The sequence below is a fragment of the Panthera tigris genome, chromosome C1, assembly GCF_018350195.1.
Source record: "Panthera tigris isolate Pti1 chromosome C1, P.tigris_Pti1_mat1.1, whole genome shotgun sequence".
Lineage (NCBI taxonomy): Eukaryota > Metazoa > Chordata > Mammalia > Carnivora > Felidae > Panthera > Panthera tigris.
Window position 1 is genome coordinate 176,201,133 of NC_056667.1, and position 13,045 is coordinate 176,214,177.

Below are 13,045 nucleotides of genomic sequence, written 5' to 3' on the forward strand. Positions count from 1 at the left end.
CTCTTTCATAACATTTAATATTTGAAAGAACCATCTTGCATTAAATAGTTGGATAACTAACAAGTCTTACTACTTAATGGGAATTCAAAAGGAAGTGGGAGGACAAAGGTAGTTATTTAGTACTTTTGATCTGGTAGAGGTTTTAAATCTAAACACCAGCCTGTGTATTGGTTGCTAAATCTTTCAGACATATGCTAAGTTTTTTTTTTTTTAAGTTTAGTCATTTATTTTGAGAGAGAGCGCGTGTGTGAGTGGGAGAGGGACAGAGAGAGGGAGAGAGAGAGAATCCCATGAAGATTCCATACTGTCAGGACAGAGCATAACTCAGGGCTTGAACTCATGAACTTTGAGATCATGACCTGAATCAAAATCAAGAGTCAGAAGCTTAACTGACTGAGTGAGCCACCTGCCCCACCCCACCAGGTTCCTCACTTGTGTGTGATGAGTTAATACAGAATTGAAGAATTATGTGTTAGGAATTCAGTGTTGCAATAACGGTTGTGAGAAATACTCTTTTGTATTTTTTGTTTGTGCTGGGTACAAAATGAAATGTGCCTTATACTTATTATTGTTTTATTTTTTTAATGAAGTTAAAAGAATGATATTTCTTTGTGCTTTTCTATTTTTTTTTTGGAGCTACTACATTTTCTTACCTACTTTACCATAATCTTTCTGTCTTGATGCTGCATTTGATTTTATGGAGATTACCATAAACTAACAATTTCAGGAAGGACATCATATGCAGAAGTACCTTATTTATCTATTAAACTCACTGACATGCAGATTTAATATGGAAATAATTGATATTTTTTTCTATTAAGATTAAACATTTTATAAGAAAAATTAATATTTTCCTATGTAAGTCAGAATAGAATAATCTAATTTTTTTTTAATGTTTATTATTTATTTTTGAGACAGAGACAGAGCATGAACGGGGGAGGGTCAGAGAGAGAGGGAGACACAGAATCTGAAGCAGGCTCCAGCCTCTGAGCTGTCAGCACAGAGCCCGAAGTGGGGCTCGAACTCACAGACCGTGAGATCATGACCTGAGCCAAAGTCGGATGCTCAACCGACTGAGTCACTCAGGCGCCCCAGAATAGAATAATCTAGGTGGTTCTGGTGAATTGATTGATTTTGAGAGGTATTTAAAGAATAGAAATGAGCAAATATAAGAATTTGAATGTGAAGACATATTTGGGAAACAAAAATAAATAAAATGGGCATGGAGTAAGTGAACTTAACATTATAGTAATATATTTTTTTGCTCTGTACATTTATGATTTTAAAAATTATAGTTTACTGATAGTAATCTATAAGAAAAAAATCAAGAACTCAGGAATTTAGCACTGGTTTATAATAATTGAAATATGAAGTTTAAAAAGAGGTTTTACCTTGATATTCTTTGACTTTTTCCAAGCTAGTACCTCCCACCTGAGCCAATACCAGAGTCTTACAAGTAATGGGAAAGTGAAGACCTCACTATTCCCCTTCTTGCTGAGTTCTCCATAGGTTCTGTGCTCTAGAATTTTGGTTTTAAAACTAGCCTCAGCAAAAAAACAATTATAGGTCTTTTTCATATTTAAAACTTCAGTGGTAGGTTTATGGTGAAATTATATGCCTTATGTGTCTGTGTGTCTGTGCATTTAGCATTATTATAAAATTAAAAATAAAACAAATGTACTTATATTGTCCTAACTTTATAAGATTGTAGTAAGTTAAGAGTAATATGAATATAATGGATAAAGAAATTATAGTACTCTTTTTTATTTTAGCGAGAAAGAGAGAGTGCATGAGTAGGGGAGAGGGGCACAGGGAGAGTGTGAGAATCCCAGGCAGGCTCCATGCTTGGCGTGGAGCCCAACACAGGGCTCTGTCCCACAACCCTGGGATCGTGACCTGAGCCAAAATCAAGAGTTGGACCCCCAACTGACTGAGCCACACAAGCGCCCTATAGTACTCTTGTAATATTGGTAGTTTTACAACATAAAAATGTTTTAGTCCTCTGGTGGAAAGTTAGTTGATACTTTCTGTCATTATAGTTGAGGAAATAAGTTACTTGATGGAGATACCAATTTTGGAAACAACCATCTCCTAGTGAAGTCTTTATCTTATAGTAGAAATTAGATTAATCAACAAATACATATATAGTCTTCTTCCCCTGTATTAATAGCTGTGGAGGGTAAATGGACCTGGGTTCTTGAGTAACTTATCTAGCTAATACTAAAGGATATGGGTAACAATTACATACATCTAATGCATGGAGAAAAAAGACTTTTATAAGTGTGTAATTGACAGAAGACAAAATGTATATGTTAGTTTATATTGTAGAGGATTTGAGAAAGAAGAGGAGTTGAATTAATTTACGTGAGGAAGACAGGACTGAATTGTATATACAAAGAACAAAGTTTGGTTGCTTGGGTAAGTGGGTGGTGTGGGATTAAACCATATATAGAATATACTTTAATTTTTATATGGTTCTTAAAAATTCTAGTATAATACTTAAAATATTAATATTCATATTGAACTGTGAAATTAATACTTTTTAGGTTCTTCAGTATATGCATTAGCAACCTTTGACTTAGCCTCGGTTATGAACCTCATCTTTGTAAGGTTCATATTTGATTAGCAGTTTGAAAAGCTTTTGCTAGTGTAATATAAAAGAACTTTCTGCATGTTTTTTTTCCTTTGGAAAGAATAAGTACTTACTAAAGCAGTTTTAGTGCCTTCTAGTTAAAAGTGTCCATAAATTTCAGATGCGGCCTATGACCATTTTGTCATTATACCAAGCTAATATATGCCATTACTTCAGTTGATAGCTTTTATTAATTAGCTTAAGTTTTATTTCTGCTGTCATGAGTATTTTTAAATTAAGAATTCTAAATGGAACCTTTTACCTCTCCCCTCCTCCCTACAGTGGAGAAGGAAACAAGTAGGTTTCACAGTGATAAGTTTTAGACTGAAGTTTCAGACTGCAGTAATGCTGGTGTTATATTATAATATCTGGTGTATTTCCAAATACTGAGGTATCTGCCTTTTGAGCCAAAGGCAGAGAGAACAGTTGCTTACATCTGAAAATTGCACTGTCATCCCATGAAATGCTTTTAGTGTTCTTTGAAAGATCTTCTTGAATGCAGCTTATGTGGTATTTGCAGAATCTTTATGATTTAGAAAATACTAAGTGCACACATTTATGTGGTACCATTTGGAATATACACATTAACTGCCTTCTGAGGCCCTAGGGCCTACACATGATAATGTCAAAAAACCATGAATGGACAGACACATAAACATATACACAAATACAAGTATAAACTAATTTAGCACAGCCTGATTTCTATATTCTATTTTCTGTCTCTGTTTTGTTTTTTTTTTTTTTTTTCTTCAGGTGAACAATACTGAAAAATTTTTGTTCCTTGGCTCCCTCTTGCCATGTAGTACTTTGACACTAATTGCTCTCATTTTATATGATCTCAGAGAAAGCAAACTTCTCTTAGCAAGATTTGGAATAGGTGAAATCTTGATTGTAAATACTCTGGTATTATACTAAATTTTAACATTTGGAACTAATTGTCATCATGGTTAACCCAAAATGTATAGTGTTTAAGGCATAGCTACTACATCACATTGTTGATCTTACGTTGAGGGCAATTGGTAGACTGTATGTTACCTAACTTTTTGTCTTTCTTTTTTAAATGAACGAAAATTTTAACAACTATATTGGGAAGTACTTTATATGCCATATAATTCACCCATTAGAGTGTACAATTCAGTGGCTTTTAGCATATTCACAGAATTGTGCAACCATCACCAAAATTCATTTCAGTTTTTAATTTTTATTTATTTGGGAGAGAGTGAGCATGAGAGTGGGAGGGGCAGAGAGAAAGGGGGGAGAGAGAGAAACCTAAGCAGGCTCTGCCCTGTCAGTGGAGAGCCCAACGCAGGGCTCAAACTCATGAACCGTGAGATCATGACCTGAGCCAAAGTCAGACACTTAACAGACTGAACCACCCAGGCAATTTTGGGGCACTTTTGTCACCCCAAAAAATACCCTGTACCCAGTGAGTACCCATTTTAATTAGTTGAGTACCCATTTGTCTTCTACCCCTGGCACTAGTTATCTACTCTCTGTCTCTATAGATTTGCCTATTCTGGACATTATATATAAATGAAATCCTATGATATTTGGTCTTTTATGACTGGCCTGTCTTACTTAGCATGTTACTTTTAGAATTTTTTTTTAATGTTTATTCATTTTGGAGAGAGAGAGAGTGAGCAGGGGAGGGGCAGAGAAGAGGGAGACACAGAACCTGAAGCAGGCTCTGTGCTGAATCTTTATGTGGAACTCGAACCCACAAACTGTGAGATCATGACCTGAGCCAAAGTCAGACGCTTAACTGACTGAGCCACCCACATGCCCCAGCATGTTACTTTTAAAGTGCCTTTATGTTCTGGTATGTATCAGTACTTCATTTTTTAAAAATTGCTGAATAATGTTATCTTCTATTGGTAATAATACCACATCTTATTTACTCATCAGTTGACAGGACGTTTGAGTTGTTTTTCACCTTTGACTATTATCAGTAATACTTCTGTGAACACTGCTGTACAAGTATTTGTGTGCATGTACATATTTATTTCTCTTGGCTGTATACCTGGGAATGGAATTGCTGGGTCATATGGCAACTCTTTGACAGTTGAAAACTGCTAGGCTGTTTTCTAGAGCTCAGAATTATTTAGTCATAGGTTCATCTTACAGAAGATAACTTGCTTAAAATTTAAGGAGGCTAATAATGTAGCAATAACTTAATAAATTCTGTTGGATTTGTCAAGTTAGATAAGAACTTGTTCCCCCCCACTCAAATGAAGCACTACCACAAACAGATAAATTAGTAATCGTACTTTTAAATAAATGTTTTCAGTGCCCTAAGAGGTTTGTGTTTGGCATTTGTGCAATGCCATGAATGGAATGTAATCAGTTGAGGTTTGAAATTCTGTTTGTTGTAAGAATTAGAAGAGGTGGGATTTGAGATGAATTTAAATTTTAAGTAATTTTTAAAATAAATACATCTTTATTGTCAGGAAATATAGAAAGAACAGAATACAAATCCCCTGTAATATTTTTATAATAGATATATCTCTTTATAGTGTTTCTGTTTTCTTTTTCTGCGTGTGTATGTGTATATACATAAAAACAAAAATAAAGCACTTTTAAAAAGCAAGATAGGCTTTTTTCAAGGTTATTTTTATAGTAACGTTGTATGAATGCCTAAGGATGTGCCATATACATTCAAGCATTTTGTGTGTGCTAATTCATTCAAGCATTATGTTCACTGAGATGTTGGTGCTATTACTCCCAATTTACAGTGATAAAATTGAGGCACAATGATATTCAGTTACTTGCTCAAGATCAGATAGGTAGTAAATGGTAGAGTTAGGAAATTTGGATGTACTCTTACACTATTATTCACTATCTTTCTGTACATGAATCTTTGTTTTCCTATATAATTATTATGGAAGTGTATTACTGGTTTGATAAGTAAGTGACTAAATGTATCCCTTCACCCTTTCTTTCCCTCCCCCCAAAAGAACTGTAACATTATCTTACATAAAGAAAATATATTTTCACGAGAAGTACCTATATAATGGAACATGATATCAAATATTCAAAAAAATGCTGTTGTTTTTATATTTTACAGATAAGCCACACAATCCTATGGTAAATGCTGGAGCAATTGTTGTGACTTCATTAATAAAGGTAAAATGTTGACAATTCCTTTTAACCTAGTAAGTTTTTAAAAATAAGGCATAAAGATGAATATTGGGTTATTTATGTAGAATTGTGAAAAGTTTTGGTGTTACACTTAATCTTATGGTGAAACCTTAAGATTCATATTTACTTTGAAATAAATGTAATTTCAAGAACAAAATTTAAAACCGATGACTCATTGTAAGAATTGCTCAGTTACTCTTGACCTGAAGATCTGGCAAAAAATCAAAAAGAAGTCTCTGCTGAACAATAGGCACAGAGGTTTTTCTTCCTAAAGTTTTGATATTTTTTTTTATTCCTGTTCCTTTTGGCTCTTCGAGAATGAACAGATGTTAACACAATTAAAAGCATTTTACTGTTTACTGTTTGTCATCAGCATATGTAGGAACAAATGTTCTGGTACTTTGTGTTAAGACAAAGTACATTTACCCTTGAATATTCTGAAGTCCTTTCTACTCAAGAGCTACATTCCAATTTTCATTTGAACTTCTTTCATTTGTTTTGCTTATTATCATAACTAAAATAAGTAAGACTTATTCCAATTATTAAGTTATATTATTTTTCTTATGCTTTGTTTTACATTGTACGTTTTAGTTGTTTTAGTGTCTACTTTGCCTTAATAATTGGAAGCTCTGTTGTTGTTTGGAATAAGTATTTGAAAATGGTTTTGGTGTGTGATACTATTTAGATTTTTAATTTCTAATTATAAATTTCATTTATATTCAAATATATTTCATTTATGTTTGGAACATTTATATACTTCAGTAAATCTATGCATATCTTTTCCAAGCACGAAAAAAACATAACTACATGGCTTTGTAGATGCATTAGTAAGGATGTGATACCCTGGTTTACACAAAGAGTGTTTGGATATGAATTATGCCCTCGGCCCAGTTAATAAAAATAGGTCTAATTTGTATGCTAGAAATCGTCTCCTTCATGAATTTTAAATGTTCATGAGAAAAGGCTTTAAAATAGAAGACTGCTATCATAAGAATTATGTATGTTTAGTTGTTATTTTAGGGCAAATACTTTGTAAGCTTTGGCCCTCTTAATCCTTGTAACTCTAGTTAAGTAGATATGATAGCCAAGTATTAATTTTTATTGTAACTAATTTTAATAGGCTATGGAAATTTTTATTTTGCCTATTGTAATATCTAACTATTCATGACTTTCACATTAGGTAAAAGTTGTCAGCTTGAGGTAACATAGTATTTGTTTATTGTAGAAAATTGTAATACAAACCTGTACTAGGCACAGCCCTTGTAGAAGGTAGACACAAGTAAATGGGCCCTTACAGTGAAATCCAGTGAACACTGCGATGAGAAAAAGTCTAATTAATAATTGTTTAGATTTGAACAAGTTAACTTAGAGGTAAGGAAAGTTGGGATAGTATAATGTATTTGTTAATGCTTAATGAGAAAACCACTAGAATGGTTCCAAACCTTTTTTGAGTGTTCCCAGAAAAATGTTTACATACTGTAATTTTCTGTAACCTTTGGGGGAGTTCACAGACCCTTTGACGCTGATCCACGAATCCCAGTTTAAGAACTCGTACATTGGAGAAAGATTAACATAGCACACCAAATAGTATTTTCAGGAAAGGGCATCTGTATATAATTTAAAAAAGCCTTCCTTAACTGCATGCAATTAAACATCTTCTGTTGATTCATGGGTTTCATATATACTACACTGAAACGCTGCATGTGAGAAATGCATGTCTAGTCATATCACACCATCACTTTATTAGTTTCACTTATCATGTTTAGTCATGAGCCATGAACGGTACATTGGGCCACATTAATGAACACTTAGAAACAGTTAAAAAAAAAAATGCATACACATAAGTGTGGTTCAGTATCCAACAGTGCAAAAATTTAACTGAGTCATCTTGTATTTATAAATTTGATCAGTGATTTTAAAGATGCAAACAGTTTTAATTTACTGACAAATTTGAAAATAAGGCTTTTGGGGTATAGTTCATATTTAAGGTCACTTTCTTAGAATTTTTGTTTTGTTTTTAGAAGTGTTTCACAAGTTTCTTTCTTTCTTCCTTTTTTATTGAAGTTCATCTAAATCTTGGAGGGGTAAGCCTTATATATCTTTGTAAAACTGCCCCAGAATGTAATACCTTTTTTTTAGGCTGTTTTTAAAAAAGAATTCAGATCTCCTCTAAATATCTGTATGTGATCTATGCAAGTTGTTGTATGATCACATAATATTTATGAATTGGTAATCGAAATTGAGTTAGCAAAACCATAGCCAAACAAGGGTCTTCAAGTCCAGCCTTCTTTATATAGTTGCAATGAGGAAACTGAAACTAGATAAGGGCTAACAGCAGAAGAGTTGGGCTTGAGCTAAATCTCCTGGTTTGTTTACTCTTCATTAGAATTCACTCTGACATATTTAATGTAGGTGTTTGCTGTTTCTCTTGATAACATCTTTGTCTTTACCTAGCATTGTTATATTGTCCTAAAGGAAAAGTTTTATTTTCTTAATTTTAACTTGTACAAATAATAACTTACTGGCTTAAAAGTCACATCTAATTTTTAGTGGGGGTAATGTAGGTATTCTTTGGACATTAGTCAGTGCCGACTATCTGTAAAGGAACTTAAGCCTTTTCTCAAGGAGCTTGCATTTGAGTATCCAAAGCATGCATATTTTACCATGGCTACTAGATGTGAATTTTGTTTTTTAGCTCTTAGTTGATGACCTTAAGGCTATTTTTTGCTTTCAAACTTAAACTCAGTTATGGTGCTATTAAAACATTCTCCTCATGTTAGTCTTCTCTCTCTCTCTCTCTCTTTCTCTCTCTCTCTCTCTCTCTCTCTCTCTGTCACACACACACACACACACACACACACACACACACACACACACACAAATTAAGTAGAGTCTTTAGTAAGACTCTTTATTTCTTAATTTTGTAGTATTGATATTTTTTCCTTGTAGGATTGGAGATGATCCTCAGGAAATGGGGGAAGAGGCAGAGCAAATGTTCAAAAGGATTAGCAGATTGTGGAAAAAAGGAGGATTTGGACAGAAGGAACCTGTTGCATAAATTCTTAACTACTAAACTTATAGGAAAACTCCAATATTTAAAATTTTAAACAAAGCTATCTAGGTAAATACCTTCAAAAAAAAAAAAAACCAAATGTCATTTTGTACTTAAAATGCACAAAATTTTAAAAACTTTAAAAGTAATATTCTTTCTTTTTCTTTGTGGTAACTACTGAATTAAAGGAATACTTTTTGATGTAATTTGTTTTATCTGATAATGATAATATGGTTGCTTAATTTAAAGGGAAGAGTAAACAATTTGAAAGGAACACAGTTACTCTGGATGAAATAGCTGTATATTTATGTAATTTTTTTCTTTGCAGTGGTAAAAACTTCAACTAGTTTTAGTTTAAAAGTTTAAATCTTCTAATAACTTGAGGGTTAGGGTGGGAAAATGAAGAAAACCTACTAAAAGATAATTGCCATAGGTCTGCTATTTTATTTTATTTTACTTATTTTATATTTATTTATTTTTGCTTTTTCACTTTAAAGGGAAATAGTAAGTTACACTGTCTTCTGCGTTTATATCTCTTTATTCTAGTGGTACTTTCCAGTTTTTGTCATTTGAAGAAGCTTGATTTTTTTTAATCAGAAGTCTTTTTAAATTTAAAAATCAGATTTTTCTGTTATTAAAAGATAATTTAATCGTACTCCATGAAAATAAGATGAATTTAGTTAGTATGTACGTAGTGCTTCAGTTTAGTTATGTTAGCAATAACTTGTTGGACTTGTGAGCCATACTTTTAAGGCGGTTTGTGGCTCTGGGAAGTACTGGATGATGCCTTGGACTTGGTAATTTTATTGTGGTATTGTTTTTTCACTCCATGTTTATATCAGTCGGTTTGTTTGAATTTTGTTTTTTTTAATGAAAGGCAGATAGTTTATTGACATCAGAATTCACTTTTCTCTTTATATTTAGGGTTAATCTATATAATACTAGATTTAGAACATTTTTTACCTGTAATATCTATTTTAAATCTTCCAACTATTATTTAGCTTTAAAGCATTTTCTGTGGCAAGATTAAATTAAAAGTATTCTATAAATCATTTTCAGTTACCTCTTTTGCCTCTTTCCTCTGTGATCTCTAATTTTCTTTTTTTTTTTTTAATTTTTTTTTAATGTTTTTATTTATTTTTGAGACAGAGAGAGACAGAGCATGAGCAGGGGAGGGGCAGAGAGAGAGGGAGACACAGACTCCAAAGCAGGCTCCAGGCTCCGACCTGTCAGCACAGAGCCCGACGCGGGGCTAGAACTCACGGAGTGTGAGATCATGACCTGAGCTGAAGTCAGACGCTCAACCGACTGAGCCACCCAGGCGCCCCTGTGATTTCTAATTTTCAGTTGGCTTTTACACCTCCATACTTTATGACTGGAATCAAGTGATTTACTCACACATAACTCTGATTAATGCATTGACTTCAAATGAGTCATATTAGTATTAAACGTATTAGCAGATGTCCCTATTAACAGTAATGTTTTCACCTGTGTTTTAATGTATAATATACATAATTCGGGAGTATATTGTAAAAACCGGTTATAAAAACTCCAATATAATTATATTAATTCTTTTAATAGCCAGTGTTAAAAAGTCAGTGCCTATTTATCACATTTTCATTCATAAAGTTTTCTTCAATGAAATGAAAATTCTTTAAGTTAGAATAGGTATGTTTGCAGAAGAATTAACTCCTAGAATTTTCTAATCTCAGGATCTGATTACTTAACTACCCTTTTCAGACAAACCTTATAGTTTGCTTTTTAGAAGTCATTTGATCTCCACGATCCTGGAAGTCGTCTTTAACATATGAAAAATACTTTAGAAACTTCCTTATCTCTACTTCCCCAACTTAAAAGTAAATAATCAATCACTCCTCACAATCACAGTATAGTTCTTTCTGTCCATAGGTCCTGTCCCCTTGCTTTAATAAAAACACTTTTTCTCACTGAAAAAAAAAAAATCATTTGGTGAATGGATTTGGTAAATCATTTGGTAAATATATTTTCTCCAATTTAGTTTTTAAGTTTTCCTACTGTACTTACCTATATAGCATTGTAGCTTTTTCTACAATTAAAATAACATATATAATATTGGCTGTATAGTGATTTAAAAGTGGGATAAACCTATTCCTGGTTATGGGAAGTTTTTTCCAAGAGATAAAGGGACATTGATAATTTTAAGACCAGTTTCCAAATTCCAGTTTTCATATATGTCTTTCTTAAAATTAGTCTGCCTTTGGTCCATATTTCCTCCCATTTTTCAAAAGAAGGCATACTTCTCATTTGTACCAATTTTTACTGTGGTACACTTTCAGGTTCTAAAAACCTCTTGGGCACCAGTGAAAGAACATTTTGAAATATTGGAGTCAGTGTTATTGAGGACATGAATCATTGTAATGAGTGGGAACAGCCCTCTTGTATATAGATTGTTTCCAGGTCTTTGGCTTCAACAAAATGGACAGAGGATCTAATCGAGTTGTTAATAAGAACATTAAGTGTAAATTTTAAGGATGGATTGCTGTGTGACTTTTACATGTAATATAGATATGTAAAAGAATTGAGTGATATTGCTGTAACAAAACCTTTCCTATTTCTATCTACTCATCTGTTGTCAGCAAGATTTCTCAACTCCTACCTCTGTAAAAATTTTAAATAGGAAGAGAATCTCTTTATTCTAGCAATAGAAAATATCCACTTATACATGAACTAATTAAAAATCAATTACTATTTCAAAGAGAAAAGAATATTCTAAAATAACAGTTTTGTAAATTAACATGGGACATTATTAATAAACATTTTTTCTTTAACTTTTTATGAAAAATTTCAAACATACTCAAAATAAACATAGTGTAACTAGCCCCTTTGTACCCATTCCTGGCTTCTAATTTTCATAGTATCTTGTCCTCCACTTCTCTGTACCCCACTACTAGATGATGATGGATTTTATTTTTACAGTTTGTATATTTGCTTTTAGGGGTTTACTCTATTTTGTATGTGTATGTGTATTTTTTCTAACATTTTTACAAATAAACTTTCTTCTGTTATTTTTTTGAAATTAAAATAACTTGACATTTTATAATGATTATTAGATCCCATATATTCCTGGGGTACATGAAATCTTTCCAAGAGATACAGGGGCAAATATATTTTGTTGACTTAAGTAAAATACTATTTTCACTGTAGATAGTAAGAACAAACATTAAACAAGTGCTTTTACCTTTAAATGGGGAAATTTTGGGGAAAGACTTTCTTGGGTCAACAAAATCAGTTAGTTTATTTTGTGTGTTTTTATATAATCCGCCTAGAACATTTCAAGTAGTTTATCCAAAAGGTTATATGATTGACAATGGTAAATATCAGTTTTTTAAAAAATAGCTTAGAAGCAAAACAATTTTAATTATGCTTTAATTTAGTAAGCTACAAAGTAGGTCAAGCTTGTGACCATAGTCTAGAGTTGAAGCAGGTTTTTTTTCTTTTTATTAAACATGACAGCTTAATAAAGAAAATTTGTATTTGTTCTGTAGGGCACAGTTTAGGTCAGAGAATGGAAGTTCAGTATAACTTGTTTATTTTACATTGATTAATTGTATAATGGTAATTATCCATGTAACATCCCAATGCAAATGCTGACATCCTTTTCCAAAAGAGTTGTTTTTTTTGTTTTTTTTTTTTTTGTGCGTTTTCTAAGGTTAAAAAGGTTTTTGTGGTTTAAATGTTGTTACATATTTTACAGCATTAGGATCTATGGAATATTTTGACAACTGCAACAGTTCAATGAAGTTGGTAATTTCTTCTTTTAATTATTTTTCATTGAACAGCTTTGGAGTTACATTTCTACATTTTGAATTCTGGTGTATTATAAGGAAAGAAAAATTAAAGTATGTCAAAGGGCACTTTAGAGAAAATACATAGATAGTGATTACGATATGGCTGTAGCTAAATTATCCATCATTATCTTGTTTAAGCTTTGTTAATGCCTAATTTTGATGAAATAGTGTGGTGTTCTTTTCAGCTACTGATTGTATATGTGATTGACATTCTTTGGTAAATAAGTTGATTTGTAAGGTTTCACAGATTATCAGCCAGATCTTAATCCACTTGTAAAGTGGAGAATGAACCTGGCTTTATTCAGTTAAATAATTCTCTGGTACAGGTTTTCCCCATCATAATCAAATTTTAAAGTGTAATGTTTTGAAATTTTTAGGGTAAAGTTTAAAATTTTT

At 32.3% G+C, this 13,045-nt stretch overlaps 1 protein-coding gene across 4 annotated transcripts in view; it reads left to right on the top strand.

Annotated features, from left to right (window-relative positions):
- Positions 1-13,045, top strand: part of GLS (glutaminase) — an 85,253-nt gene that overhangs the window by 24,274 nt on the left and 47,934 nt on the right. For 3 of the 4 annotated variants that reach the window (XM_042994925.1, XM_042994926.1, XM_042994927.1), the window contains exon 7: positions 5,697-5,755. In XM_042994925.1, coding sequence (XP_042850859.1) covers positions 5,697-5,755 — 59 coding nt within the window. Of the gene's footprint in view, positions 1-5,696; positions 5,756-10,081; positions 12,606-13,045 lie in introns of those variants that run through there. The other variant, XM_042994928.1, reaches the window with a different exon arrangement.